At 41.1% G+C, this 27,339-nt stretch overlaps 9 protein-coding genes across 11 annotated transcripts; 4 read left to right on the plus strand and 5 right to left on the minus strand.

The window, feature by feature from the left end:
- The first annotated feature begins 37 nt into the window (after positions 1 to 37).
- On the plus strand, positions 38 to 1,337 carry LOC134191370 (uncharacterized). The gene has a single exon (XM_062659980.1). The coding sequence runs from the start codon at positions 756 to 758 to the stop codon at positions 1,290 to 1,292; it is 537 nt and encodes a 178-aa protein (XP_062515964.1). The 5' UTR covers positions 38 to 755; the 3' UTR covers positions 1,293 to 1,337.
- Positions 1,338 to 1,967: 630 nt separating this feature from the next.
- Positions 1,968 to 4,628, plus strand: LOC134190475 (2-Hydroxyacid oxidase 1-like). Its single transcript, XM_062658920.1, is given in 7 exon segments — positions 1,968 to 2,301; positions 2,725 to 2,876; positions 3,232 to 3,458; positions 3,461 to 3,715; positions 3,766 to 3,924; positions 4,136 to 4,193; positions 4,268 to 4,628. Coding segments are annotated over 7 exon segments (1,047 nt in total). The 5' UTR covers positions 1,968 to 2,176; the 3' UTR covers positions 4,339 to 4,628.
- Positions 4,629 to 4,640: 12 nt separating this feature from the next.
- Positions 4,641 to 15,875, minus strand: LOC134190474 (uncharacterized). Of its 3 annotated transcripts, none has more exons than XM_062658918.1 (31): positions 15,682 to 15,875; positions 15,457 to 15,604; positions 11,789 to 11,918; positions 11,650 to 11,729; positions 11,039 to 11,088; positions 9,759 to 9,809; positions 9,579 to 9,695; positions 9,193 to 9,308; positions 8,917 to 8,987; positions 8,358 to 8,438; positions 8,250 to 8,293; positions 8,091 to 8,186; positions 7,938 to 8,026; positions 7,837 to 7,880; positions 7,586 to 7,634; positions 7,460 to 7,525; positions 7,351 to 7,399; positions 7,249 to 7,289; positions 6,958 to 6,988; positions 6,768 to 6,886; positions 6,642 to 6,716; positions 6,489 to 6,566; positions 6,330 to 6,412; positions 6,209 to 6,273; positions 5,839 to 5,895; positions 5,737 to 5,779; positions 5,625 to 5,664; positions 5,478 to 5,567; positions 5,345 to 5,414; positions 4,923 to 5,003; positions 4,641 to 4,855 (listed from the first exon to the last, which is right to left on the minus strand). In XM_062658918.1, exons 1-31 carry the CDS (start codon positions 15,859 to 15,861, stop codon positions 4,733 to 4,735), a joined length of 2,457 nt encoding a protein of 818 aa, XP_062514902.1. In that variant the 5' UTR covers positions 15,862 to 15,875; the 3' UTR covers positions 4,641 to 4,732. The 3 variants fall into 3 exon arrangements, 2 of the variants coding, with proteins under 2 accessions (XP_062514902.1, XP_062514903.1); XM_062658919.1 differs by having other exon boundaries at positions 15,457 to 15,600; positions 15,682 to 15,788; XR_009971638.1 differs by lacking the exon at positions 4,641 to 4,855 and having other exon boundaries at positions 4,922 to 5,003; positions 5,638 to 5,664.
- A 116-nt stretch (positions 15,876 to 15,991) lies between these two features.
- Positions 15,992 to 17,116, minus strand: LOC134190605 (large ribosomal subunit protein uL29-like). The gene is made up of 3 exons (XM_062659060.1): positions 16,981 to 17,116; positions 16,774 to 16,910; positions 15,992 to 16,349 (listed from the first exon to the last, which is right to left on the minus strand). Exons 1-3 carry the CDS (start codon positions 16,987 to 16,989, stop codon positions 16,118 to 16,120), a joined length of 378 nt encoding a protein of 125 aa, XP_062515044.1. The 5' UTR covers positions 16,990 to 17,116; the 3' UTR covers positions 15,992 to 16,117.
- On the plus strand, positions 17,025 to 17,826 carry LOC134190603 (selenoprotein F-like). Its single transcript, XM_062659059.1, has 4 exons — positions 17,025 to 17,236; positions 17,292 to 17,355; positions 17,475 to 17,521; positions 17,581 to 17,826. The coding sequence occupies exons 1-4, from the start codon at positions 17,036 to 17,038 to the stop codon at positions 17,704 to 17,706; spliced, it is 438 nt and encodes a 145-aa protein (XP_062515043.1). The 5' UTR covers positions 17,025 to 17,035; the 3' UTR covers positions 17,707 to 17,826.
- Positions 17,827 to 18,243: 417 nt separating this feature from the next.
- On the minus strand, positions 18,244 to 20,452 carry LOC134190747 (kelch-like protein diablo). The gene is made up of 2 exons (XM_062659252.1): positions 20,367 to 20,452; positions 18,244 to 20,275 (listed from the first exon to the last, which is right to left on the minus strand). The coding sequence occupies exon 2, from the start codon at positions 20,259 to 20,261 to the stop codon at positions 18,324 to 18,326; it is 1,938 nt and encodes a 645-aa protein (XP_062515236.1). The 5' UTR covers positions 20,262 to 20,275; positions 20,367 to 20,452; the 3' UTR covers positions 18,244 to 18,323.
- Positions 20,453 to 20,514: 62 nt separating this feature from the next.
- LOC134190785 (transmembrane protein 203-like) lies at positions 20,515 to 20,937 on the plus strand. Its single transcript, XM_062659297.1, has one exon. The coding sequence runs from the start codon at positions 20,515 to 20,517 to the stop codon at positions 20,935 to 20,937; it is 423 nt and encodes a 140-aa protein (XP_062515281.1).
- Positions 20,938 to 20,939: 2 nt separating this feature from the next.
- On the minus strand, positions 20,940 to 23,860 carry LOC134190748 (uncharacterized). Its single transcript, XM_062659253.1, has 6 exons — positions 23,803 to 23,860; positions 23,553 to 23,598; positions 22,473 to 23,483; positions 22,153 to 22,383; positions 21,805 to 22,025; positions 20,940 to 21,205 (listed from the first exon to the last, which is right to left on the minus strand). The coding sequence occupies exons 2-6, from the start codon at positions 23,596 to 23,598 to the stop codon at positions 21,149 to 21,151; spliced, it is 1,566 nt and encodes a 521-aa protein (XP_062515237.1). The 5' UTR covers positions 23,803 to 23,860; the 3' UTR covers positions 20,940 to 21,148.
- A 312-nt stretch (positions 23,861 to 24,172) lies between these two features.
- On the minus strand, positions 24,173 to 26,521 carry LOC134190525 (uncharacterized). The gene is made up of 6 exons (XM_062658980.1): positions 26,300 to 26,521; positions 26,176 to 26,239; positions 25,841 to 26,110; positions 25,015 to 25,239; positions 24,834 to 24,958; positions 24,173 to 24,392 (listed from the first exon to the last, which is right to left on the minus strand). The coding sequence occupies exons 1-6, from the start codon at positions 26,318 to 26,320 to the stop codon at positions 24,339 to 24,341; spliced, it is 759 nt and encodes a 252-aa protein (XP_062514964.1). The 5' UTR covers positions 26,321 to 26,521; the 3' UTR covers positions 24,173 to 24,338.
- Positions 26,522 to 27,339: the final 818 nt, after the last annotated feature.

Raw genomic sequence — 27,339 nt, forward strand, 5'->3', positions numbered from 1 at the left:
TAACATGAGTGGATATTTAAATGGTGTGGCGGCTAAAATTCAAAATGATGTACCATCAGCACTCTACGTGCACTGTCTGGCCCATTGCACTAATTTATGTTTACAAACAATAGGTTGTCAGTGTCAACCTGTAAGAGATGCATTGGATCTGGCCAGGGGTGTTGCTGATCTTATTAGATACTCCCCCAAAAGATCGTCATTATTTCAAGCTCTGCAGGCTCAACTACCTCCAGGCTCTGACCGTTCACCTTCGTTAAAACCTTTGTGTCCTACAAGGTGGACTGTGCGCACCTCAGCACTGCATTCGATTTTGAACAATTATTGTGTGCTGTGTGAAACATTACAGAAGGTTAATGCTGAATGCCACGATGAGTATGGGCGTACTGCTGGTGGGTACCTTGCTCAAATGGAAAAGTTTAGTACGTATCTCGGTCTCAAAATGTCTCATTTAATCTTTGGTGCTGGTGAGCAGCTATCCATATCATTGCAGGGGAAAGACACAACTTTGCAGGAGGCTATGACAGCGGCAGATTTAGCAGTATGTCATCTTGAACGGCTGAGGACTGATGAGAAGTTTCATTCGTTTTATGAGGATGTAGTCAAATGCTCAAAGAACCTCACAGCACCACCTTGCCTCCCAAGATACAGGCGTCCACCACAAAGACTGGATGAGGCAGGCTTAACTAGCCATGAATTTTCTTCCCCTGAATGTTATTTCAAGCAGCAGTATTTTGAAGTGTTAGATTTGCTGGTTAATGAACTCAAACGACGGTTCCAGCAGAAGAGAGGTATGCCTGTGGCAGCTACTATTAGATGCAGTAAATGGTACGTACACCATGGATGGTACTGCTTTACCAGAAGAACTACAACTCTACAAAGATGACCTTGATTTATCTCGACTGAAATACCAGCTATCAATGCTTCCAGATGTTGTCCAAGTCAGAAATCGAAAGCTTGAAAACAATCCACCAATTACAGAAGTGACAAATGTAAGAACAATATGTTCTATCATGGCTGATATTTCTCTCTGTAAGGAGATGCTTTCAGAAGTTGTTCACTTGATTAAACTTTTCTACACTATTCCTGTCACCACCTCTACTGCTGAGAGAACATTTTCAGCACTTAGGAGATTGAAGACATATCTGAGAACCACAATGAGTCAGGAAAGACTAAATCATGCAATGTCTCTCTATGTGCACAAGGACAGAACGGATAACATAGATCTAGATGAAATTGCAAATTCCTTTATAACTGTTAATGAAAGGAGAAGAAACTTTTTTGGTCATGTTTAGTTATTTGTCAACATTATGACTCTTGATATCTGTCAACACTATGACTCTTGATATCTGTGCAAGTGCCCATGCGCCGCTGATATACAAAGTGCACGCATTCAATAATTGTGCCCCCCCCCCAATAGTAATCACTTTCCTACGCCTATGAACAAATTAGAGACGCCACATCAGCTGAATAAAAAATTCACTTTCCTATAGAATCCTAGATCATTACTGCTAACCCCTATTTATCAGCCTGTTACTTGAGATTGTTACCTAGAGTGTACACCTTGAAGGAGACAGTGCCAACCATCAAATTGCTTTTTCACGTCTAGGTGCTGTCACTGAAGAATATCTAGATAGAATATACTTGGCCAGAAAGTGCAACTGTCATTTCAATTTTGTATTTTGAATTTTCTTATATGTAGTAAATCAATTTTCAATTTTGCAATTTTTAATTTTTGGATAAAAATTGGTCCAAAAATTGAAATGCACGATGTACTTTTCAATTTTTAACCAAACTAAAAAATGGAAAAATTAAATGGCCAGAAAGTGCACTGACCCCTAACCCTAGCCCGTAACCCAACCCGTAACCCTAACCCGTAACCCGTACCCCTAACTCTAAATCTAACCCTAACCCTAAATCTAACCCTAACCCTAGCCCGTACAGTACCCCTCCCGTAACCCTAGCGCACTGTAACATCGAAATCCAACCGACTTCCGCACCCCTAGCCACATAACGTATTTCTGTGTCAAAAATGTTTCGTAGATAGGCACAGCATACACGAACAGTCATATGAGATTGGCGCGATCTTTTCTTGTACAGTATCAAGAACATCCGGACACTTTCGGTCACGAGACAAGAAATCCCGGACGTCTAACAATGCAGTAGACATCCGGCTGTCATGAATCGTTTGTTACAATTCGAGCAGTACGCACATCAGCGTTTGCCCAAGGTAGCAAGAGATTACTACTCCGATGGAGCGTGTGGAGAGTTTACTCTCAAAGAAAATGAATCTGCCTTTCAAAGGTATTCTACATGTACAGCAATACTTAATCCTTCACGACACAATTGACTGTCGTCCTCGAACTGCGCAGAAATATGGGCATATCATGGGTGGACATATCTACAGTGTGCTTGTAGACATGCAATATATTGGCCATAGGCTAGCACCAGTGTATAATACTTGAGCTGCAACGGGTCTATAAATATGCGAGCATCTGCAGTCGTCAATAGCCATGTACTGTAATGTATAGGCTGCATGCTTGCCGTTATGAACAGCTTGATATATCGTTCGATATCTACACGTCCAACTATAGCTAGAGATGATGCCTAAGATCGAGTCTGCTGATCATCGATCTACCTATACGTGTAAGTACACGTTGCACTTTTAGCATGATAGATCTCTATCTCTAATTACCTCATCCTACATGCTGATTGTAACGTTTTCAGGTTGAAGCTACTTCCTCGAGTTCTCCGAGGAATATCTGAATTAACCGCTGAAACGTCGATCCTAGGAGTGAAAATTGCAATGCCAATTTGCATTGCACCCACTGCTTTCCATAAAATGGCTCATTTGGATGGAGAAATTGCAACAGTGAAAGGTGGGACATTAATGTATTATGATTAGAGTCTAGGGTTAGAGTTTGGGTCCGGGTTAGAGTGTAATGTTCGGTTTATGGTAAGGGTTTGGGGTTGGGGTTCTATTTTGGGTTTAGTTTAGTTTATGGTTAATTAATTAAGTTTAGGGTCAAGGTTAATGGACATAATTGGGATTGCTGTAGAGAGCAAGTTGTAATCTTCATCTAAACCACATCACATGAAGGACTGTAGATCAATTCAATGTCATGTGTTAATGTCAGTGTAGAATCTAGAAGTAACTAATAAATTATGTACTGAACTGAATACAGCATCCTGTCATTTCATATTGTCATTATATTGTATCTCTTAACTGTGCAGCTGCAAAAAGGATGGGCACTTGTATGACACTCAGTACCTTCTCAACATGTAGCCTTGAAGAAGTGTCCGAGTCTGCTCCTGATTGTTTGCGAAGGTTCCAGCTGTATGTAGTGCCGGACAGACACATAACAAAGGACTTGGTGCTACGTGCAAAAACAGCTGGATTCAAGGCTCTGGTCATAACCGTTGACACAGAGGTTGTAGGGATTAAGTATGCTTCAACTGAAAATCATTTACATGTCCTCAGCAGTTTGGACTTCCCAACCTTCGATATCAAGATGGTCAATCACCATTTCTAAATGGTCCATACGAAGCTGCTGTAACATGGAAGGACATTGACTGGATCAAATCGCTGACTGATCTGCCTATTGTCCTCAAAGGCATTTTAACAGCACAAGATGCTAGAGAAGCTGTCAAGCATGGTGTGTCAGGTATCTGGGTATCTAATCATGGTGGAAGGCAACTGGACACCGTGCCAGCAGCAGTAAGTCCCAGTTTCATGCTACCTACTTATACTGCAGTCTTTTCTTTCAGATAGAAGTTCTACCTGAGATAGCAAAGGCGGTCGGCAACAAAGCAGAAATCTACGTAGATGGTGGAGTTCGTTATGGAACTGATGTGCTGAAAGCAATAGCTCTAGGAGCTCGAGCTGTTTTCATAGGAAGACCAGTCTTATGGGGTCTAACATACAATGTCAGTTTCAACTACCAATTTTTTATTTGCTCTATATACGTGGCATGACTAGTACTTCTTATAATTTATCATATACTCTATCTATCATGACATTTATTTATGACTATTACTCAACATTCATTCAGTATAATTAGCAATCAACAAATCAAACAAGTACCTACATTATTAGTTATATTATTAACACTAATTAGCATAAATGTGAATTTGTTAGGGAGAAGATGGAGTTTGCCAAGTGCTGCATGAATTTAAAGTAGCAATGAAATTATCAGGTAACAACAGAGTACGTACTTTATCCAGTTGCATAATGTTGCACTTTACGTTCTCTTTTCACTTTATCCACTAGGCTGTGCATCTATCAGTGATATCAATCGTTCTCTTGTTGTTCATCAATCACATTTCTGGTCAAACCTCTAATTTAAAGTAACTTGCTTCTCTTTATACACTCGCATCAAATTCCTTAACAAACACCAATTGGTGTGACTGTTTTACATATCAGTATGATTTCTAAGTTTCTACGACGGTACTACTTGGTAAATAGTGCATACAGCTGATTCCTATTAAATGGTACAAAAGACCATCATTCAAGACTACTTGCCTTATGAGCCTGTCCACTGTCTATCGTTATATGGCATATTAATTAGTTAAGGCCATCTATAATATGAGGCCATCTAACACGTACATGATATGACAAACCTATTTTAACTACAGCAAGACTACAAATCCACAATCACATTCTCTAAAACATATTAAAGTCATTTCATTGACAAAGTAGTCAAAAAATTTTTATCAAATGGCATAACAATTTCCTTCAGAAGTTTGCAGAAGTTACACCATGACTGTAGCCTACCTTGTAAGCCACACATCCAATCAACAAGCCACCAACCAATAATGTAAGAGTACTAAACCACGACAATTTCATGCCCTTGTCTTCCTACAAAGAACAACCCAAAGCCGTCTGTACAACAAAGTCATGAAAATGGAAGTCAAGTAGGTCATACATCAAATTGATTCTCTTCTGCTAGGGAGAATGATGATGGAAAATGGTTTGGCAGAGCATGATTCGTTGCTGGCAAAGACTTCTACAAGAAAATGCATTATCTACGTACTTACGTAATTGAGCAAGAACAAAAAAGAGTGAGGAGAGTTGGATGTTCTGACTACACTCCTATATAACGCACGTGAAGGTAACACCCACTAATTTCATAATTGGATTCAACCAATCGTGATCGATGTGATCAAATCCACATCAAGTGGATCGAGTGGATCGTGATTGCCTAGAAAGTGGAATAGGTGTGGACACGATGTTTGCAGTCGGATCACGATCCAGTTGCCAGTGAGGACATGCCTTTACATATATTATTCACATCATGCTATAATATCATGCATGTCACATAGAGTATCACTGAATTGGAATACAAACCATGCGGAGATCTTTGAAACACAACTTTGTATAAAAATCCTGCATGTGCTCTGTTATTTGCCCCGCAATTCTGCAACAAACAAACAGCTTTGTTAATTAAGATAAAATCGGTTCAAAAAGTTTGCATGCCAACCTTTCTGCTCGATCATCTCCCAGTATTGTCACCAGCTCTTCAAATCGTTGCTGCTGTCTGAACTGTAAACGAATTGTCGGCACATTGTGCCTACAAAACAAAGAATCAGTAATCTGTGCAATCAACCTGCTTTCACATTGGCAATACAAGAGCATGTCACCCTCTCTGACTTGGTTAGTAAGAAAACCTAAATAAATGTGATTAAGTCTACACTCTAAGAGTATGACGCTTGTCAACGTCCAGCCTTGGTGTACTCTACCTTCACCAATCCACTGCACTTTTTGATTTATAGAAAATCCACACTAAAAGCAAGTATTACTGATATTGCAATATACTGCTAGTAAGATGATGTTGTAGTAACCTGCTTGACACTGTTCAACGCTATTTCACACTGGTCTGTATTGGAAAGACGCCAAACCTAGCAGCAAAGTAAGACTAAGGTTAATGTTTGTTTATGAACGCATTGTAACATGACGAGTGAGCACACTGTTGTAAACTGTATGAAGTTAAAAGTTGTTTGAGTATCTCAACAAAACAAAACAACTAACACGCATGGCGATCATATCTATAGTCAGTCTGTGTATTTACAACAACCCATTCTCTAATGCTGCTGCTAGTGTAATTGAAACTGTTGATTTTGAAATAATCCGTTTGCATTTGTAGCTTCGAAGAATGGAGTTGCAAACTCAATTGTGATGCGGTAAAAACGTCAACATTGCAAATCATCAAACCTTAGCTGCAACGCTGTACTCTTCAATCAGTGGATTTTCAGTACAGTGAAATTGACAAGGATCATCTACATCATACAACCACATACACAGCAAACACAACAACAACAGAACATATGCTAACCTGTCGACAATGACACGTTCAACCCACGAGCAAAGAAACGAGGAAAAGGATTCTTATCATAACCAAGAAACAAAGCATTATTGCTACAACAAAACCCAACAGTTAAACAACAGGTTCCAACAGTGCACTGCCACATTTACTATCCATCAACTCACGTACCTGATTGGGCTCATGTGAATTCCAATTTGACCCAAATAGAACAAATACTGTATGGCAGGTGTCTGCCAAAGTTTCAATCTGCACACGACCACAAAAATACATTCATTCACAGTCTTGTAAGCCTCGAGATCTAGCTCCATGCAAGTAAACTACCCGTGTGCAATTGAGTCTGCCAGCAGAAATGCAACCTCAAGATGTTGTGTGTCTCCTGCTTCTCCACAATGAGGTCTGCAACACAGCTAATATATTGATTTCAAACAAAATGCAGCATACACTCACCTGAATGAGAACGTGTTCAAGCCCTTCATGGCTCTAAACTGATTCAATGCACTTATGTTTGCTCGCATGTAGTAGCAGTAGTAGCTATATGGAGGATTCACTCGAGTATCTGTCCAGTCCTGCATGCAACAGTTGCCCACATTCGGCTACCAATACGTTAGTATAAAATTAGAACAAAATGGCTGTTCACCTTGGGTGGTCTCTTTGCGTCACAGTGGTGTCTGCAAGGTAAACGTTCAAGCACATCAATTCATTTCAATTTATAAAAGTTTCCTTATGAAAATACATACAACATTTGTGCAAGTAAGCTGGTTCGCAACACGCCAATATGCCAATGTACATATATAAACACGCATCTCTACCTAATCCACTACTCGCAGGCTACATGCAGTCTTTCCACTTTGTGTCATGCAACTGACACTGACCACACTGCTACAAACAGCTAATCTAGTCAAGCATGACGTACATGAAGAACACTTACTCTGGAATGCTTTCATCATCCACACTATCAAATCCAGACACCTAAACACACACCAAACTTTGCAAATTATATGCAAATTTTATTGTCCAATATATTCTTTACATTTTGCAGAAATTCATGCAGTTGTGGATGTAAAGCTGGATCTCTTGTGCTGTTACAAAAGTTAAGTTAACCACATCATTTATATCAATAACAGCACAGCTCATATTACCACTCAAATAAAGGTTTAAAAATGTTGTCCAGCAAGTCTTGAAATGATGAGATAGAGCCCATTTGTCTGTAAGGCATAAAACTATAAACTCACACAAACGTAAACAAGTCACTGACAACAACATGCCTGAAAACTGTGTATATGCGTGGCACCTGAATCATCCACACATTTCGATCTATTGCCCACAACAATTTGTATATAACTACCAAGCAGTTATAGATCAACACAGACAGACCAAATGCAGACTAAAACAAAAACAGATGTAAAATTAAGAAACATAGAAATAAATGAGCAGAAAAGGAAGACATACAAGCAAACAGACAAACTGATAAACATGACGTATATGTGGACATGGTATAGTGAGCTTTCAATTGCACCTGAATATAACTGGTTGCTAACAATCCAGTTGCTTAGCTCATCCCTAAACACACCAACAAACCTACAACAAAAGTAAACAATAAAATACACTATCTTTGACCATTCACTGCTTTTCCTGCCATATATGGAGAGGCGTAGCTCTACCTTCTCATCAACACTACCCTGTAGACGTCTAAACACTTCCTGTGTCTATACAAGAAACACAAATTCTCATCCATCTTGTTTGCTAGCAGAATATAGTGATTCAAGTCACAAGCTCAGCGAGGTATCTTCCTTTAAGTTTATTTGATGTCTTGAGAAAAACTTCCCTCAAACGTGATTGTCCCGCAGGATTATATTTTGCATTGAACTGTACAAACCAACTAAATGATTGAGTTGAAACAAATTTAACAATCAAAGAACATTTACTGACTCGGTCAAATCGATGATAAGCGTCTTCTGCAAAGATCTTCATGTCTAAATCATTAGAAATATATTACACACAACACAAAGGGATCTAAGGACATGAAAGTGGCTTGACCTAACGCATCCAGACTTAAGTTGTCTGCTGTTAAGTCAGAGTCAGAGAAAAGTTTTCCTAATGTGATGGGACTTCCATCAGCTAAACAAAGACTCATTCATTTCCAGTTGAAAAGGATAAATTAATCAGTGTTTAGTGCAAGCTATTGTGCAAGTATTATATACGGTATAAGATGAAATACTGGCGGGGAATTTATTTTGGTGGATTGGCGGATTTTTCAATGACCGTCAATATAAAAGTCGCCATTAATTTGGCCTCTGGGATATGTTGATGTCATCAGGCACGTGCATTAGCAAGATGGTACCATAGGTAATCCTTGCTTGCCGTCTGTTGTGCCTACGCAGTAGTTGGAGACCATGCAGTACAAACACAGCTGCCAATGACAAACACATCAAGACCACTTATGGTAAGACATATATCAGTTATCAAACAACAATGTCCAACCGCCAAAATAAAATCCACCAATATGCTTTGTTCGTCAATTTCATCTTATACAACATTACACATAGAAACTACACAAAGAGAAACATCAACATGGAAACACAAGCACTAAACTTACAGTCGTCACAGACAACCTCAGAACTGTTGTGCTGCAGTTTGTGTTTCATGAAGTCCAACAAAAGCTTTGCACTGTGCACAAAAAAAGTTATAATCGTACTGCATGCACTGCACCAATTAAATGATTTACACAACTATTAAAAATCAAACTTAACATGCTATATAATTGATATGTCAACATGTTTCAATTGACACAATCTCTCGAGCTCACTGTACCGAATGCATGATCAGAAAAGCACACGAATGCACACTATTGCAAACAACAAGAAGCACATACCTCATGCATGCACTGTGATGAATATGAGTGTCTACTTTGACCACGTTATCGAAGTCTTTAGCAAATGTATGACGCAAAGAAAATGCTTCCTCGTGCTCTTTTTCAAGCTTATACAACTGCAACAACACAACCACAATTAATTTATTTAACATAAATGTCAACACTCAATCAATTAATTAAATGACTAAACTAAGCATAATTCACTACACACAGCCATGCAAGATCAACTATCCTGATCCAATATCAGACCCTAGAAATGTAACACATCACATATTACGAGGTTTACAAACAGACCAACATGTGCAATAACAAATAATTCCATTGCTGTCAGTTACGTTTCTTATCAAGATACAACTAACGATCAAGCAATCCCACAATAGATATACCCTGTATTTTGCTTCCAGCAAGCCAAGCCTTTTCCAACAATAGCTCCTGACAGGACCATGAGATGTAATCAAATGCAACGACGACAGATCACTATAAAACTCTTTAGCTGATGGCACCTTGAAAATTGAAAAAACACAAGATACAAAACACAACACATACAAACATGCTGACCAACTTACAGGGCAAACATTCTCATCATCACCAACTCTTCCCACTTCCATCACACCATTCTGTTAATAATACATAGTGACAAAATATTTTGTATTCACATTGTTAGCACTTGTTCACTTCAGGCACTAACATACATTAGCTGTCAAAGAAACAGAAACCATATGCATGTTACAACAGTGCTGTGACTGCTTAACTTAACCTAAAGTATCCAGGTCCTACCCCAGCTGAACAATGGTTGGACATGAAGATTACAGCAATGAGGTCATTACTCCAGCCATTGTCATTGTGCAGCATAGTTACTACATACACACACACACACACACACACACACACACACACACACACACACACACACACACACACACACACACACACACACACACACACACACACACACACACACACACACACACACACACACACACACACACACACACACACACACACACACACACACACACACACACACACACACACACACACACACACACACACACACACACACACACACACACACACACACACACACACACACACACACACACACACACACACACACACACACACACACACACACACACACACACACACACACACACACACACACACACACACACACACACACACACACACACACACACACACACACACACACACACACACACACACACACACACACACACACACACACACACACACACACACACACACACACACACACACACACACACACACACACACACACACACACACACACACACACACACACACACACACACACACACACACACACACACACACACACACACACACACACACACACACACACACACACACACACACACACACACACACACACACACACACACACACACACACACACACACACACACACACACACACACACACACACACACACACACACACACACACACACACACACACACACACACACACACACACACACACACACACACACACACACACACACACACACACACACACACACACACACACACACACACACACACACACACACACACACACACACACACACACACACACACACACACACACACACACACACACACACACACACACACACACACACACACACACACACACACACACACACACACACACACATACACACACACACACATTATATGTCGATATGTATAGCAGCAGCAGCAGCAGCAGCAGTACGTACCAAAAATTAAGCACAGCAATAATTGTAGTAGCACATGCGTTTGATGTGTGGTGCTCTGCACACTGCATGTATACTTACATTCCATCTAAACCAGAAGTTGTTGTCGTCCAATGCAACTTCAGGACGAGCTACAAACAAAACACCTCATAACTCAAAAGTGACAACTTAATTAATATTAAACCATGTATCTGTCTTAACCACACAGTGAATGAGGCTCACAATGCACTTTAGACAATGTAACGTAAGTGAAGTAATTTGAAAATCACTGTGTGCATACAATTTGACAGCATGTAAAAATCAAGGCAAACATCAAGGCAAACATCAAGGCTAACATATACTGCATGTCTAAGTTGCTATATTATCCTCTGCATTTAGTTGAATTAATGATTCCTCACTCACTATGACTAAAACTAAATTTAGAACCACAAATATGATTTTGTTAGAGATGTGACCAATCTGACTAAAATCAAAATAACGTATTATCTTCACAATCATTATAAGCTCAACATGCAGCTGCGATTGACTGTAGGTACGTATGTGTACATCTACCACAAAATCAAAAAATTAACTTATTACATATCATAATAGTTCTACACTAATATCAATATATTACATATTGTGTATCAATAATGACCGATTCAAGTTGTTTTCAACCAGTTTATATGTCAAGCACAATTTAGCGATCTTGCCTGTGTCTGTTTCTGTGATTTCATGCTCTTCAACATTCTGCACATAATCCCATCTCAAGTCAAAGGCATCTCTCAAAGCTCTATTTCAGAAACTTCACATAAACATCTTAGAATGAACGATTTGTTTGCAGCCACTCACCTGGTTATGTCATCAATGTCATGATCCTTTATCTTTAACTTGCTTTGCATTCGCTTAAGAACCTTCACTCTCTTTGCTGGTTTTGAGCTTGATGGAACAGCAATCGTCACTGACCCAACTCCGTCATCAGCTGATGACACACAAATGTGACACTGTAGTCACTAGATAATCGCATTATAGAGATATGCTAGCAGGAGTCAGCAATGTGCTGATCATAGCAGCTAGATATTAAAGGTACTAGTATATATATATATATATATATATATATATATATATATATATATATATATATATATATATATATATATATATCATTAATTAAATAGATAAACATATACCTAGCTACAACTTCTCTTTGTCAAGATGTATCTATACTACATAGCACATATGTGTGTACACTAGTCGGTTATCCGGGCACTGTGAAATATTCATATCTCAAAGGGTCAATTACCACACCGATAGTGTATCAACCAAGAGAGGAAACTGTGATCCACGTACAATACACTGCCCCTTGGCGACAGTCAGGTCCTCTGCACCGAACACGTGGCAACTAATCTTTTCTCAACCTTTCCAAATGTCTCCAACAGTAGACTTCAGCAGTTCAAAAATCTCAGCTACACGATGTTGAGATTTCCCTTTCTCGATTTCTCTTATGATTTCTATCTTTTTCTCAAGTGTAAGGACAGACTGCCTCGGTTTACTGGTCACCATTTCCGTGGATGCAAAATTGCACATGCGCATTCATGTAAAAAAGTTTTCACACGTGATCGCTGGGACTGCCGTGTAGATGAAGGTGCCCAAACTTCGAGGGCCAGATATCCAAGGTATTAGTGTATTGCATGTTTTGGGGTAGCTACAACAAAAGTGACATGTGTATACACATCTAGTTACAGTTCTCTAGAGTAGATCATTGACAGATAAAAGTGCTGTGCAAATAAAATAAATTAATTTTAACCTACCTATTAGGTTTGCCAGACCATGCACATCAGACAATCAGAAGTGCGCCAATCAATTACTAGACATGCAGTTCCTGCGTGGTTTAGAAATTAATTACAAATCGCAAAGGCTGAAATCAGCTCAGATGAACATGTTGAAATGGCACATAGAAATGGCACATATCCTCGCTTCCACCTTGCTTGCATAGCACCAAACAAACCATTAACCTTTGTAAGGTCTCATCCATTTGGAAAATTATTGAATAAATTGATATATATATATATATATATATATATATATATATATATATATATTGCTGAGCGTAGCGAGGCTTCTAATCTGGATTGCAGAACAGAAATGGGCGTAGTCCTATATAGGTCTCCATTGAGCTTCTGGTGTGATGTGATGTGTGTGTGTGTGTGTGTGTGTGTGTGTGTGTGTGTGTGTGTGTGTGTGTGTGTGTGTGTGTGTGTGTGTGTGTGTGGTGTGTGTGTGTGTGTGTGTGTGTGTGTGTGTGTGTGTGTGTGTGTGTGTGTGTGTGTGTGTGTGTGTGTGTGTGTGTGTGTGTGTGTGTGTGTGTGTGTGTGTGGTGTGTGTGGTGTGTGTGTGGTGTGTGTGTGTGTGTGTGTGTGTGTGTGTGTGTGTGTGTGTGTGTGTGTGTGTGTACACACACAAATCTCAAATTTCTCCTCCCCACGACCACGTTTCATGATAGGACCTACCTTAAAAATCGTTTCCGTGTCCGACTACAGATGAGTCTAGGAACGATTCGTGCAAGTGACCAAACCACGAAGAAAATGCTTCATCAAGTTCCGTCGCTCCATCCTTTTGTATTGTAGCTAGGGATTGTGTGTACTTGACAACCAAGAAACACTTCAGAAGTTGAATGCCACCTACAGTCAACTAGTCACACCTCCCATACCACAATCAATCCTGTACTACACTGTGCTGCATCTAACACTGTTGATAGTCAATGTTTGCTGATATCAATTTCTATGTCAGTAAATACCATACCACTGTCGTTACAACGGAACTGAGTGCATACCTAGACTGTACATTTCAATTGTCTTGATCACGATCGCAAAACGACAACTACCTATACCAGGTCTATATATGCAATCTAAACTACTAGGAAGTTTGCATGTTTACTTCCATGACAGGGTTTCAACAAATACGTATTGTCTAGCTAGGACTCTGGTTTCAGTAGATGGTCTGAAAACTCCATTGGATGTGTTACTTACGAACGCGAGGCGCCTACAGATATGGCACAACTAGTATATACTCAAACTTGTGAGAAACGCCTCACTTCACACAGCTTAAAACAACAAATACAGGATGCCTACATGTATGTCTATCACCCTATTCTGTAGATCTGCCTGTTTCTAGATTGCCATGCCATCTGGATCATTAGGAAATTGAATTTTAACTCTCAAGCTCCTAGGCTATCAAACCTACAATTCTGTATTAATTAACTAAATTATTTTTATGCTTAGTTAATTTCAATAAGAGAACAAATAAGTTGTACTTACTATAATAGTATAGGCCTACATGCATGCTAGCCTCGGCCTCCCAGACCCGTGTAGCGCCAATTCAAAATCGTCCTCCATGGGTCTGGGATGGTACCGCCTCTTCTCAATATATTGCGGTTAGTCTTAGGACCAGCATTAGTGTTCAGTTTCATAAATGCATACCTTTCCAATTACAGCTGTAACCAATGAAGACATCTCATGCGTATCTGCTGTCTACCAAAGACTACACTGTACACAAACGACGACTTGTAGTGCGCTCTTCACGCAAACTCACATCCCTACACGTTGTGGTTTGTATTCTGTGCCTGTCAACGGCAGTAACAACACCTAGTAGAGCCATTTGTTCGAACCAATGCTTCGACATCTACACTAGCCAGCCAGCTGCATACTCAACGACTTCATGATCACGTCTACTAGACAAAGTCTTGCAGAGAATTCACGGCAAAGTTTTGTCGCGATTTCAGGGCAAGTCACATCGAATCCGGACGATCGAGTCACAGCGAATGCGCACATCGCAAATTTTCATCGTAAATTCGTGGCTCCACGCATGACTAACAGCTGCTCGCAGCGGATTCACGGCAATCAGACACATGCCGATCGCGTCCGCGGCACCACTAGTAAAAGAAAGTGTTTCCTAACGTCCCATTCACGTTCCCTACTAACACCCAAATGATAAAACCGTAGCCACTGTAAACACAAAGGTACCCATGCAGCGGGATGCGACACAATGTTCTAGAGGGACATGTCTTCGTCGTTCTTGTATTACGGCCATACTTGAAAGGTATGCATTTATGAAACTGAACACTAATGCTGGTCCTAGAACCAACCACAATATATTGAGAAGAGGCGGTACCTATGGCACGCGGAACGTGACTTTATTAGGTTAGTCACATATATAGGGTGTAAAACACATATATAGGGTGTAAACACACACACACACACACACACACACACACACACACACACACACACACACACACACACACACACACACACACACACACACACACACACACACACACACATATATACATAATAATGTCACGTTCCGCGTGCCATAGGTACACCATCCCAGACCTGTGAAAGACGATTTTGAATCGGCGCTACACGGGTCTGGGAGGCCGAGGCTACATGCATGCACATGCATGCAGCAACACATGCATGCCTCTAGAGACACGTATCGACGCCCATGCATGCACTCACCGAGAGCCAAAGCGTCAGCTGTCTCTTCCACTTGCACCTCGTTCTGTTCTTCATTCATTGATCTCATGACTTCCTCGCTTTCGCCGTTACTATCAATTTCCTGGCCTCCACGTTCTCCGTGACTAGAAGTAAATCGTACTCGAACTGTCTGTAGAATTCAAATCGAACAATAGCGCAAAAGCGATATCTTAGTGCAGAACGCGAATATGCTGGCTCTAACTGCACCTTGTCAGTCTTCGTGAACTCCTCATCCTCATCCTCATCCTCGTCGTCTTGTGTTTGTTGTTTTAGATGTGGCAAATCTACCGATACGGACGATTTCAAATCCCGTGTACGGCAGGCATATTGCAGCTCATGCATTGTGATCCGTCGATCCAGCGACTTCTTCAGATTAGCCTTCTGCATGTCGTTGCACAGCAAAATACGTTTGATCACGTGATGGCATGTCAGCATTTTTAGGGTATGACATTGTCTAGAGCAGCGGGATGTCCGAAACTTCATGCTGATCGAGTTCGAGAGATTTGTACACATCCTCTATCATCACAGCAAGTGCTGGGTTATAATAATTATGTCATGCAAGCACAAGCAGTCTAGTTATGGAAATCATAATCAGTACGACAGGTAGCTTCCATCACAACTCCACTTTATTACCAACAACAATCTACTCTTTGACTGCATAGACCCTAAGTGAAAAGTGTCTATCTTTCTTTTTCTGTCTTTCGGTCTTCAATGATCTTTCATGCTTCGTCAGCAGCCTTCGCAGTGCTCTTGTCTTCTTTGGCCTCAAATCCAAAGGCTTGTACTTCTTTCCTCTAAAGAACTTGTGTAACTGTTCTCGTTGAGTTTGGTTGATAACAGTCAGCACTCGAGCTATGGATTTACGAACAAGCTTACTGTAACAGAAACAACACAAAAATGCATGACCACTGACTCTCCAGTATCAGAAAGCAATTGTCCTGAACTAGAACTCAAAAGCCTCAATTAAACTCCCAAACAATTAGTAAGCCCTCACCAACAAACCTTTTAGGCATGACCTCTATACATACTGCACATATAATCATTAACTGTTCAAAGAGATCAATCAAACCGAGACGCTAGAATCTTGGCTCACAATTGCGTAACTGCGTTTTACATAATCAGAATGCTTCATAAATCTTGGGTACTACTGAACCAGATCTCTGGTATAAAAGATGACCAACTTATTATGTAAGATACAGAACCTAAAAGTACTAAATATAATAGCAAGTCTAGCCATGAACTACAGAGTGCGGTCCTAATGAGGCCCCGTGTCCTACACTAATGTAATATAAAGCTTACATCTTTGATAGTTTTGACGCTGCTCCACCAGTAACTTTCGCAACACGGAGCTGCGACAATTCAGTTTTCAGATCGTCGAGCTGTTTCTCCAACTCCTCTTTCTTCTTGCCACGCAAATCCCGCATCTTAATCTTTGCCTACAAATTCATCGGTCACGAACAGAATACAATAGACGTACACATCGCTGGAGATTCGAATGGATCTCACCCGCACCATCTTGCCACCCGAGTTTACGACCCTTACGCATGCGCACACGTCGACAATGGCGTTGACGCGTGCTCTCGCTGTTATGGCTTTCTTAGCGCTTGGTTTGGCTGACCAGCAGTCCTGTCGCGATGTGGGATTTTCGTCTAGTCTACTGTGTAGTTCTTGTGATGAACTGAAGCAGTTTTCGTTGAGTATTTTGGAGAAAGACTGCAGACGTTGCTGCCAGCAGGACAAGGATGACACTGTAGCTTCCAAAGTAACGATATAAAGCGTGTTCCGTTGATTGATATTAAGACATTGCACTGTATTAGGTATTTGCCAGCGCTATTCTAGAAGTTTGTAGGTGAAAAATCGGTCGCTTTCCACAAGTGCAAGGTCAGCTGCAGATCAAAATTGCATTCTGCATCACACTATCACCGTTGGGCACTTCCTACTTCCCAACTCTTCAATACATTGAAACTTCTGTTGTCAATTGAAATTGTGCCTCTATTTAGCGTTTATCAATGAACATGCAAGAAAGTTTCCCAATTTGCAAGTCACTGTATGAACATAAAAACCTCATTGATGTTGAGTTGATGTGCAATGATGATTTCTGTGTAGTACAAGAAGGGAGCAGATCCTGTTCTCAAACTTATCAGTGACTCCAAAGAAGTAGAAGAGACGCTTGGCATTGGCAAATGGACAATAGACACTATGGAAGAATTTCTGAATGAGAAACTGAAATAATGAGTAGCTTGAATGAGCATCAATGAAGACAAAGCAGTAAACCTTAATTAAGGATTGCTTTGTCTGATGGATTTGCTCGGTTAGAAATTTTCACTGTCAAATATAGTGAAGAGTTGACAATCTTGTCTGTTGTGTCACACAAACTCGGAATTTAGAGCAATAGAATCTACGCGTGAAAGCTGCTTTAGGGTTTGCTCTGTTTCACATACTTTGCCATGAATCAATCACTTGTTTTAAGTAGACTCAGAATTAGTCCCAGTAATCTGTTTGGCATAGTCCATCACATACTGTGTGACACCAGCAAAGAGTATTCATGAAACTGTATTGCATAGAAAATGGTATAATGGTATGCTCTGGATAGCAAGCAATTGCCTAGAATATATATCTATATAGGTATCTAAATGTCAGAAAGCACTTGCTTACATATTTGTCCCCATCACTTTCCTGGTACAATGCATAATGCTATTCAGTCTATCTAAGCACCCTAAACTGACCAATGACTTCCTGACTACATTGAATGAGACAACCAACAACAAGTAATGATATGTAGGCATGATTGCCTAGAAGGAGACGATTACACACAATAAGAGGCTGAGCAGCTTTATGTAGAAATAGAGTTATAGACTGAAAAATAAGTGCCATTTGTTGTCACCGGGATCGAAATACTCCATTGTGTTGAGAAATGTGGCACCATCAAATCCTCCAACTGCAAAAATCAAACCATCCAAAACGATTGCTGCCATGTTGGCACGTGCAGTGCTCATTGGACTGCCATATAACCATGTTTGAGTGACAGGATCATAAATCTCCATTGAATCCAGTGATTGAGTCGAGTCATGGCCACCAATGACATACACCTTGCCATTCAAACTAACAACTCCTGCACCTCTTCGTGGAGTTTGCATTGGAGTTACCAGAGACCATTTTCCAAGCGTTGCATTAAAACACTCAACTGATGATAAACTACTCCAGCGATTGCTACCACCCACGACATAGATGTTTTGCTTCACAACAGCCACTCCAGCATCGGTACGTGGTTCACAAAGAGAGGGAGCCATTGTCCAAATGCCGGTGAGTGGATTGTACTTCTCAACAGTTCGAAGTGGGTAGTTCATGCAAGACCCACCACCAATAGCATAGATGCATCCATCCAATACAGTACAGCTGAGACGGCTTCGAGGCGATGACATTGGCATGATGCTCTGCCATGCATTTTTGTTGATATTGTAAATTTCTGCTGATTTCAGAACACGCTGACCGTCACTGCCACCGAAGCAGTAGATTTTACCATTGACAGAAGCTGCAGCACAGCGGCCACGTCGTGAACCCATTTGACTGGCTACTGACCAGCTATTAGATTCATGATCATAGATCTCCATAGTATTGAGACAATCCAGCCTGTTATAGCCACCTACTGCAAAGATGTCACCATCATGAATGCAAATACCCATGCTGCATCTTGCCGTGTGAAGGGAAGCAAGAAATTGGACACTGTTGGAGCTCTCACTGGATTGTCGTGATAAAGGAAGATGCGGAGGACTTGCAGATAGAGGCTGATCGTGACCTACAGGAATCACCGCCATACACAAAACAGCCAACTGACCATCAAGCACAACAAGGCCAATACAGACATCATTTGTAGAAGGAAGCATAGTCAATACTTTCCAGTTGTTCTCCGACGTGCAATGGGAAGAATCAACTAACGTCATCTCCTCTGATTCCTTCACACAACTCACATCATCTTCCAACATCAACCTTCTTGCTGCAGAACTTGGACCGACCGTCCCTCTGCTGTCATCTCCTCGTAACCATTCCCGATTGGGTGACGTTGCAGGTGTGTGGTTGTCACCCAGAGTTGCGTGGTTGTCACCTTGGGTTGCCACGTAACGCTCATCGGCACCTACCAGTCTCATCACCTCTTCTACGTATGGTGTCAAACAGCCATTGTAGTTGACCTTCAATACACCCACAGCTGCGTTAGCAAACTGCTTAGCATCGAACTCGTTTCCCCCGCCCGTTTCCAGTTCCGTCATCACACGCGGAAGCCGCCGAAAAGCGGCCATCTGCATAAGCTCCTCCTTCTCACCTTCGGTCACCCGAGCAAAAAACTTATCGCAAAATAGTAATAGCTCAACGAGCTCGAGCTCTTGCGCGAGCTGCCACGTCGTAAGACAAGACTCGATGCTCACATTTCGCTGCAAAAAGGAAACGCAAACGTTGACGATTTTATCCATTTCTAACGCCGTAGCAACGCGGGCAACAGACGCACAGTTGCCACCCTCAAGCTCCAGTTTTCCGGTGTAGGCAAAGTCAACCACTGTCCTGACCGCCGCCCCATCCATCGAGCTGAGATCCAACTTAGTCGGAAGTTTGTGATCAGTAGAAGTTGAGATGCGGTACAAGACCGGCGAGGCTGCGGATAGGACGAGACGGTGAGCAGGAAGAGGACCCAAGTTTGTCTCAATCGTCACGTCACAAAACGTTTGTTTATGACGACAAACGTCAGAGAATCTGAAAAGACGCAACGCTACATCGCTGTCGCAAAACTGCGACATTGCAACTCGCAGATCTAGAGAGAAAACGTGACCGTAAGACGTAGGATGATGATGATGACCAGATCAAACTAGACGTGCGTCCGGAAGTCTAGCAAGAGTCCTTACCTTCACCTCAAAGTCTGACTGTCGTTCGACTAACGCGGGCTAGTGGCGGGAGAGGATAGGCGCCCACACAGCCAATCAACACCGACCCGCCAGAATGAAGTTATAGGATTCAATAGTCCTAACGTTCCCGTATAAGACAGATCTCGTGATGTTGTTCTCGTTGAAGGAGACTTCGCGCTGGCTTGGATTGTCTCCGTTCGAGATATGGATTCATTTAGTATGCACGTGTGTGTTTTCAGTGCTGGTTCCTCTCAAGGTTGACGGCGTGTTGTCGACATCTACCAGTTGGTGGCAAGTTTTCTCTCCTCTCTTCATATCTGACGCTGTAACAGGATACTTCACTGTCATTGTCTTCATCCGACTCTACATGTCACATCACGTCGCGCTGGCCGCGTCTAGATCGGTGTGGAGTGGCGTTCTCCTTCTTCTTTTTTCTATCTTCAAGCTGCTTGTCTGTCTCAGACTCGAACAGATCAGTCAAGTTTCCTACGCCACCGCCATGACGCCGATATTTATTGCTCTTGGTTTACTTGCCATTCGCGGTTGCTACGTAAACGATAATTCAGACTGAACGGCAAAACGTTATTTCATATATTTTCTTTAATTAATATTAATACGAATGCAATTACGTAACAGAGTCCTAGCTAGAGTTTGTAGAAAGTGTGATGGCAAGCATCAGTCTTAAAACATTATAGAAGGAGTAGAACGAAGGCGTCTAGAATGATTATTTAACTGCAAGTACAGCAACAACGTTTACATTTTACAACAAAAGCAACTTCTTATTAGAAAGCTCCTCTGTATGCTTGATTCTTGAAGTGTGTCTCCGAGTGTGGCGTGTTCTGTAAACAAACAAAAACAGCGTGAATGCGCTGGCTTATTCTCATTATATAATTATAGGCCATATCTCCTAGCTGGTAGGAATAGCCAGTGTTGGTTCCACTGTCTGTTAGCAGTCAAACTAGGTACTATGTCATCCATCCCCTCAGAGTAAAAACATCACTAGCCAAGACCCCCTACAACCAGGAAGTCTGAGGATTGCACCTACACTGTACAAATTTTATTATCATTCCTGTAAAAGATCAACATAAATATTTTCAAAAGTTTTTATTGACTGAGCTTCTAGCTTCAATCCTAGACTGTAAAGGCCTTCTTCATGCTTCAGCTTCCCTAGGCATCAATTGCAGACAGCCAATTAACAAACTGCTAGGTCTCTCAATTCTGTTCACTACTCAACCAAACGGCCATGCCAACATCCTAAGGCCTACATCATAAGTTAGCTAACATCAGCTCTGTCATCCAAGCTATAGTATATTCAAACAGCTGAACAAATCAAACTACAAGTACTTTGGCTGATCTAACAATTGAGATGACAGAGTATAAGAAACGGTCTTAAAACAGTTATGAATGCATATATTTATCATTTGCAAAGCAACCTTACCCAATACATGTACTTCTTTAGATACTGGCGATGGTATATCCACTTCATAATGCCCGCACCAAGCACAAGAAGCAACAGAGCGGCTATGACAAGAGCAACTGCAATAGCAGCCCATTCAGAGCTCGACAGCTCACTTCCACCATCTGTCCTACTGCTAGGAGTGATATGACTGCTTGGTGAAACATGACTCATTGAAATGTGACCAGTCGATGTTGTTCCATCTATATAAAATAGATCAACTCGTTTATTTTCTACTCTAACTTTCATGTATACATTTATTACTGTATCAATTACTATTCCTCAATTACATGTTGTCCTACATATTCATATTTGGAAAGAATTTCCTACCTATTGGACAGGCACCATCTGACGCTTTGTGCACATGCTTGCACGAGGCTTGTTCTTTCAAATGACACAAACTTGGATATGTCATGCCATCAGTGCCACAAACAGGATTATGATGCACAGCATCACATGTCTTATTGAAGTCCATACAGACACATACAGCTATTACACTGCCATTTACGTTGCTTGTCTTGCACATCAAATGGTGCCCACAGGAGTAATTCTGGCAAAGATCTAGAAATATAAACATACCTCAAAGTTTCTATTGCTCTTCCATAAACCATCAAATTATATTTCATATTGCCATGCAACTATAGTGTTACCTTGGAAACTTGTTGGAACTGTTTCAGTAGCAGTGGGGCTACTTGATGTATAATCTACTGCCCGACTTGCTGAAGCTGATAGCTCTGTAATAGATAACGATGCAGATGACTTTAAAAGTAACTGTATAGATAAATGTGACGATAAATGTGACGATGGCTGTAAAGATGACTGTACAAATTGTACCCTTTGCTCCAATGAAGACTGTAAAGACAACTCTACTAGCTGTGAAGATGACTGTAACATTGGCTGGGGCTGCAAAGATGGCTGCAATGTTTGCTGTAAAGGTAATTGCACAGATAGCTGCAAAGATGACTGCACATGTGAAGGTAGCTGCAACGTTGCCTGTGAAGATGACTCCATAGATGGCAGCTGTGAAATTGGTTGTAAAGTTGGCTTCAAAGATGACTGTAAAGACGGCTGTAATGTTGGCTGTAAAGATGTGTCCAAAAGTGGCGACTGTAAATTTGGCTGTTCTGCTGACTTCGAAGATAATTGCAAAGATGGCTGTGATATTGGTTGTGAAGACAACTCTAAAGACGACAACAGCTGTGAAATTGGCTGTACTGCTAGCTGTGAAGATGATTGCAAAGATGGCTGTGAAGATGGCTGTAATATTATTTGCAAGGATGTTTGCAATAATGAGCTTGAAGACGATTGTAAGAATACCAGTGAAAGAGACTTAGAGACTGACTGTATATGGTATGTGCTAGACAACTGTTGCAAATATGGCTTTTCCAATGACTGTCCCATACCAACGCCCGCCCTCATTGCTGCAGAAACTTTAACCACAACAGAAGACAGAGACAAACCTACCCTCGTAGATTCAACTCTAGTCACTGAAGTAGATACAAAGACACTAGCAGAAGTGAAAACAGCTGGTGTTGGTGCTGGTGCTGTAGAGGCCTCAACTAATCGACTTGTTGCATTTGCATGTTGTGCTGCTGCAACTCTAGCTGAAGATGTTGAGGTAGCAGCAGACAAAAGCAACGAGTCAGACACAGAAAATGAATCTTGACAAATAGACAAACAATCAGTAGACACAGACGCCTAAAAGTGTCATTGTGTGTCTCAACACTCACTGTCAACAAGCAGCAGCAACAAGAGAGACAACACGTGACCTCTCATCTGTAGATCAGAAATCGAAGCCAATGAAACATGTACAATTGCAAACATGTCTGTAAACGTCTATACATGCACACGAACAGTGCAGTGCGACGTCGACATACAGTGATACAAACGACACATTCCTGTGCGTACACCAACACCCATATGCCAGTGTGAGCAACCACATCCGTGAAGGTGTTAAGTTAGGGATCGAAGGACACTTACAGTCGTCAAGCAGTAAGAACGAGACCAACCACGGAGGACGGACCTATCGACTACAGAAGTTCTTGATATCAGCTACATCGCGATGCATCACATTTCACTTCCGGCATATTTCCTTTTGTCTGTGCGATGTGTGCGTCATCGCACTGGAACTCTGGCTTTCAAACCACATACGCAAGCAACTGCAGAAGCTATAGATTTGTGGATTGCACAGTACGGTTATTTACCAAAATAGAAACTGTAGGGAAAGCAGAGTGGAAACACAATCAGAGCCGTTAATTGCTATAATGTTCTTGATAAGAGCTGCTATGCATTAAAATTTTGAATGGGCTTTTCCCTAAGTACACAAGAACAACTTCTCAGATTCAAAATCTTTGTCAAGCAATTATATGTCAAGCAATCATATGTAGCTATAGACAGACATAAGTTGTATATACTATTACATGCTGTTTAGTTGTGATAAGTAATAGTCTAGATTGTTACATTTCAAAAACATGATAAATCTCAACTCCTTTCCTGCCAACCACCAAGTAAACCAGTTACTGAGCTCCAACATAGGCTTGATTCTTTACTACAGTAGATGACTCAGGATTCTGGAAAAAAATTTACTCAACATAAAAGAGACAAACAGAGAGACAGACAAGTAGGTAGACAAACAAATGGAGACAGACTGCTAAATGTTACTTGCACACAAACTCACAAAAACCATTAATAAGACAGCCACAAAAGAAGTGACCGTATGTTATGAAATGGTACGTTGCATTCTAGAACTAACGATTATGCATTCTAGAGTGTAAAAAAGCGGTTTTTAAAAATCATACTGTGTGTGTTGTGTGTGTGTGTGTGTGTGTGTGTGTGTGTGTGTGTGTGTGTGTGTGTGTGTGTGTGTGTGTGTGTGTGTGTGTGTGTGTGTGTGTGCGTGTGCATGAATGTATGTGCGTGCATGAATGTATGTGCGTGCGTGTCTTGATGTGACAGCAATCTAGAAATCACTTGACCAATACACCAGCACAGCAATATGCTCAACAACGTACCGTGACAGAATATTCTCCTGACACACCTCCATGTAGCACCGCAATGGCAATTGCCAGTAGAATCAAAATAGCACCATAGATTCCAACAACTAACGGAAAAACCCTCGAGCCATCCCAGTAATCACCTATACTACATACCATCCGACAGATAACAGATGATACAACATCAACATAACCTTACTTTCATAAACACATTCTTCATAGTAGAATCTGTGGGCCGTATGTGTAGTATTCTTATCGTTATAAACTTTAATGGAGCATTGATTGTTAAAATCCAGTTTGGCCACCCCTTCCTTGCTTTTCTTATCCACAATAAGTGCACACAGTGGCTTGATATCACAACCACAGGTACATAATTTATTTTCCACACAATACGTGTTGTCACAACAGTCACTTCGAGAACAGTCTGCATACAAACACACACACCAGTATATTCACAAAGACAAGTATTTTCACATTTAATGATTATCAACATGTTAGCTAGAACTGATGCAAGGGCAGCGGAGCTGGAGAGATGAAGGGGCTCGAGCATCCCATCTTTGAGCACAATATCTATTTTTCTAAGCAAACAGTAGGCGTACCCTAGTAGTTCATGTACACTGTACTCTGATGTCCTTACATTTTCCACAACTTTGCGAGTCGCTCTGCCGCCCTGTGATGTCATCAGTTCTATATTCACATTACATGCATTAATACACTTAATTAATTAAAATAAGCAACAGATATCATGTAAAATCGAATTTGAAAATGTGCCAGTTAGTGTCACTGTCATGCTCGTTTGCCTTCCTTGAAAATTAACCCTACAGGTTTGTCACTATTTCAAAGATATAATCGAGCCATGTCAGTACTTCTTAGTACAGTACTGACCACATCTCACATTATAGTTTTAACTAACTTAGCACGACTACTACAGACTAAGATTTAGTACTCTAGAGACTAGCATAGAATATCTACCAACACAGACATGAGACTTCAAGAGGCGCACGATCTGGCGTAAGACACGTCACCTTGTTGGTCTGTTTCCCCAGTTGTGTTTGTTACACCAGCGCTGGTGGCGTCAGTGGAACCTGCTGCTGTTGTGCTGTTGTCTCCTGCCGTGCTTGCACCCGCCGTAGATGGTCGCTCTGTAGTTGGCTTTTCTGTAGTTGGCATTTCTGTAGTTGGTCTCTCTGTAATTGCCATGGAATGAATTGGTTTTGCATCAGTGCCAGAAACACCGCCCATCCCTAGGTCTGGTGTAGGCGTAGCACTAACGACATTACTAGCCATAGACGAACCTTTTCTCACACGCACACACAACACATCAGGTATAAACAACACGCGCACAACGTATTCTCATTACTGTTCGCATCCACTCTGCCTATTCCTGCGTGTAAGAATAGCGACAGCCAAGCCAAAATGACGACCTGAAAATGTTGAAAACTGTAAATAACACGCGCACACGTAAATATCGTTTCCACGCTCACCGTTACTGCAATCCGGCTCATACTTCTCGTCTGTTCGTCGCAATACTACAGGACAGAACACATAACGACAGGGCGATGTCAGCAATATCCGCTAGTTTCCGCTACTTCCGGTTACAAATATGCTGCATCCCGGATATTCTGGTCACGCCTAATGTGCACAACTCTGACTTGTTGTTTACTTTGACGCTCGGAAAACGACGTGCAAAATCTATTGGTATTCAGCTCTGATTGAAAATTGCAATGCTAGTCTGGTCGTTCTACAACACTTAGAGCCTGGACAGTGGCGTATACGTAGGTAGCCTAGCTGCCCACAAATTGAAGGGCTGTTTCTAGACATGTACACACATAGAGTATATTTTCAAATAACTAAAGATCGAGTTAAACTAAACACTGCGTTTAATATTACGTTGGGATTGATTACTAAATTCTTATAGATCTCTGTTCTTCTCAGTTATCTTTCATTCTTAGACAGCAGAACATATAGAAATGACAGCAATGTCATGGCTTTCTACTGTTAATTAATTACAGCAACCAATCATTGCCAATCAACAGTCCAATAAATTAAATTCAACAACTCGATTTACTAGTTGGTACAATCACAAACTACTGACCATACATCTGTAGTTGACATAAAGTTACGGTTTCATGTTGCCAGCAGCATCTCTGGCACATTGAAGAAATTTCTCCAAATGAGAAGAACAAGCCATGGGCGTTGTAACGTTGCTCATTAGACATTCATTATAAGCAGTAGATTGAGATGAGCAACATTTCTTGATGTGTATGATTGTCGGGCTGCAACAACGATGAATTAAACTTCACCTAAATTCAAACTTTTCTGGCTTTAGAATATTGCAGACCATCCTTATTAAAATGTGTACACACAAATACAGCAGGCGCGTGCGCGCGCGCACACACACACACACACACACACACACACACACACGCACACACACACACACACACAAATTTTAATTAAATGAAGGCATGCAGGCTCTAACATTTCAGCTCCTCAGGTTTCTTAATTCCTTTAGTTCATGTAA

This window comes from Corticium candelabrum, chromosome 15, assembly GCF_963422355.1.
Source record: "Corticium candelabrum chromosome 15, ooCorCand1.1, whole genome shotgun sequence".
In the NCBI taxonomy this organism is placed as follows: Eukaryota; Metazoa; Porifera; class Homoscleromorpha; order Homosclerophorida; family Plakinidae; genus Corticium; species Corticium candelabrum.

Coding starts and splice junctions, on each gene's coding strand:
- LOC134191370 (XM_062659980.1), top strand. CDS start 756: ATGAACTCAAACGACGGTTCCAGCAGAAGAGAGGTATGCCTGTGGCAG.
- LOC134190474 (XM_062658918.1), bottom strand. CDS start 15,861: ATGCAGAAGGCTAATCTGAAGAAGTCGCTGGATCGACGGATCACAATG. Junction 11,089..11,649: donor AATCACAGAAACAGACACAG/GCAAGATCGCTA, acceptor TTTTGTTTGTAG/CTCGTCCTGAAGTTGCATTG. Junction 7,526..7,585: donor CGCATATACACAGTTTTCAG/GCATGTTGTTGT, acceptor TATGCCTTACAG/ACAAATGGGCTCTATCTCAT.
- LOC134190605 (XM_062659060.1), bottom strand. Junction 16,350..16,773: donor GCGTCAAAACTATCAAAGAT/GTAAGCTTTATA, acceptor TTTCTGTTACAG/TAAGCTTGTTCGTAAATCCA.
- LOC134190747 (XM_062659252.1), bottom strand. CDS start 20,261: ATGTCGCAGTTTTGCGACAGCGATGTAGCGTTGCGTCTTTTCAGATTC.
- LOC134190785 (XM_062659297.1), top strand. CDS start 20,515: ATGTTGTTCTCGTTGAAGGAGACTTCGCGCTGGCTTGGATTGTCTCCG.
- LOC134190748 (XM_062659253.1), bottom strand. CDS start 23,598: ATGAGAGGTCACGTGTTGTCTCTCTTGTTGCTGCTGCTTGTTGACA. Junction 23,484..23,552: donor GTTGCTGCTGCTTGTTGACA/GTGAGTGTTGAG, acceptor CTATTTGTCAAG/ATTCATTTTCTGTGTCTGAC. Junction 22,384..22,472: donor AGTTCCAACAAGTTTCCAAG/GTAACACTATAG, acceptor TTATATTTCTAG/ATCTTTGCCAGAATTACTCC.
- LOC134190525 (XM_062658980.1), bottom strand. CDS start 26,320: ATGAGCCGGATTGCAGTAACG. Junction 26,111..26,175: donor AGGCAGAGTGGATGCGAACA/GTAATGAGAATA, acceptor GTGTGAGAAAAG/GTTCGTCTATGGCTAGTAAT. Junction 24,393..24,833: donor CAGGAGAATATTCTGTCACG/GTACGTTGTTGA, acceptor ATTTTTTTCCAG/AATCCTGAGTCATCTACTGT.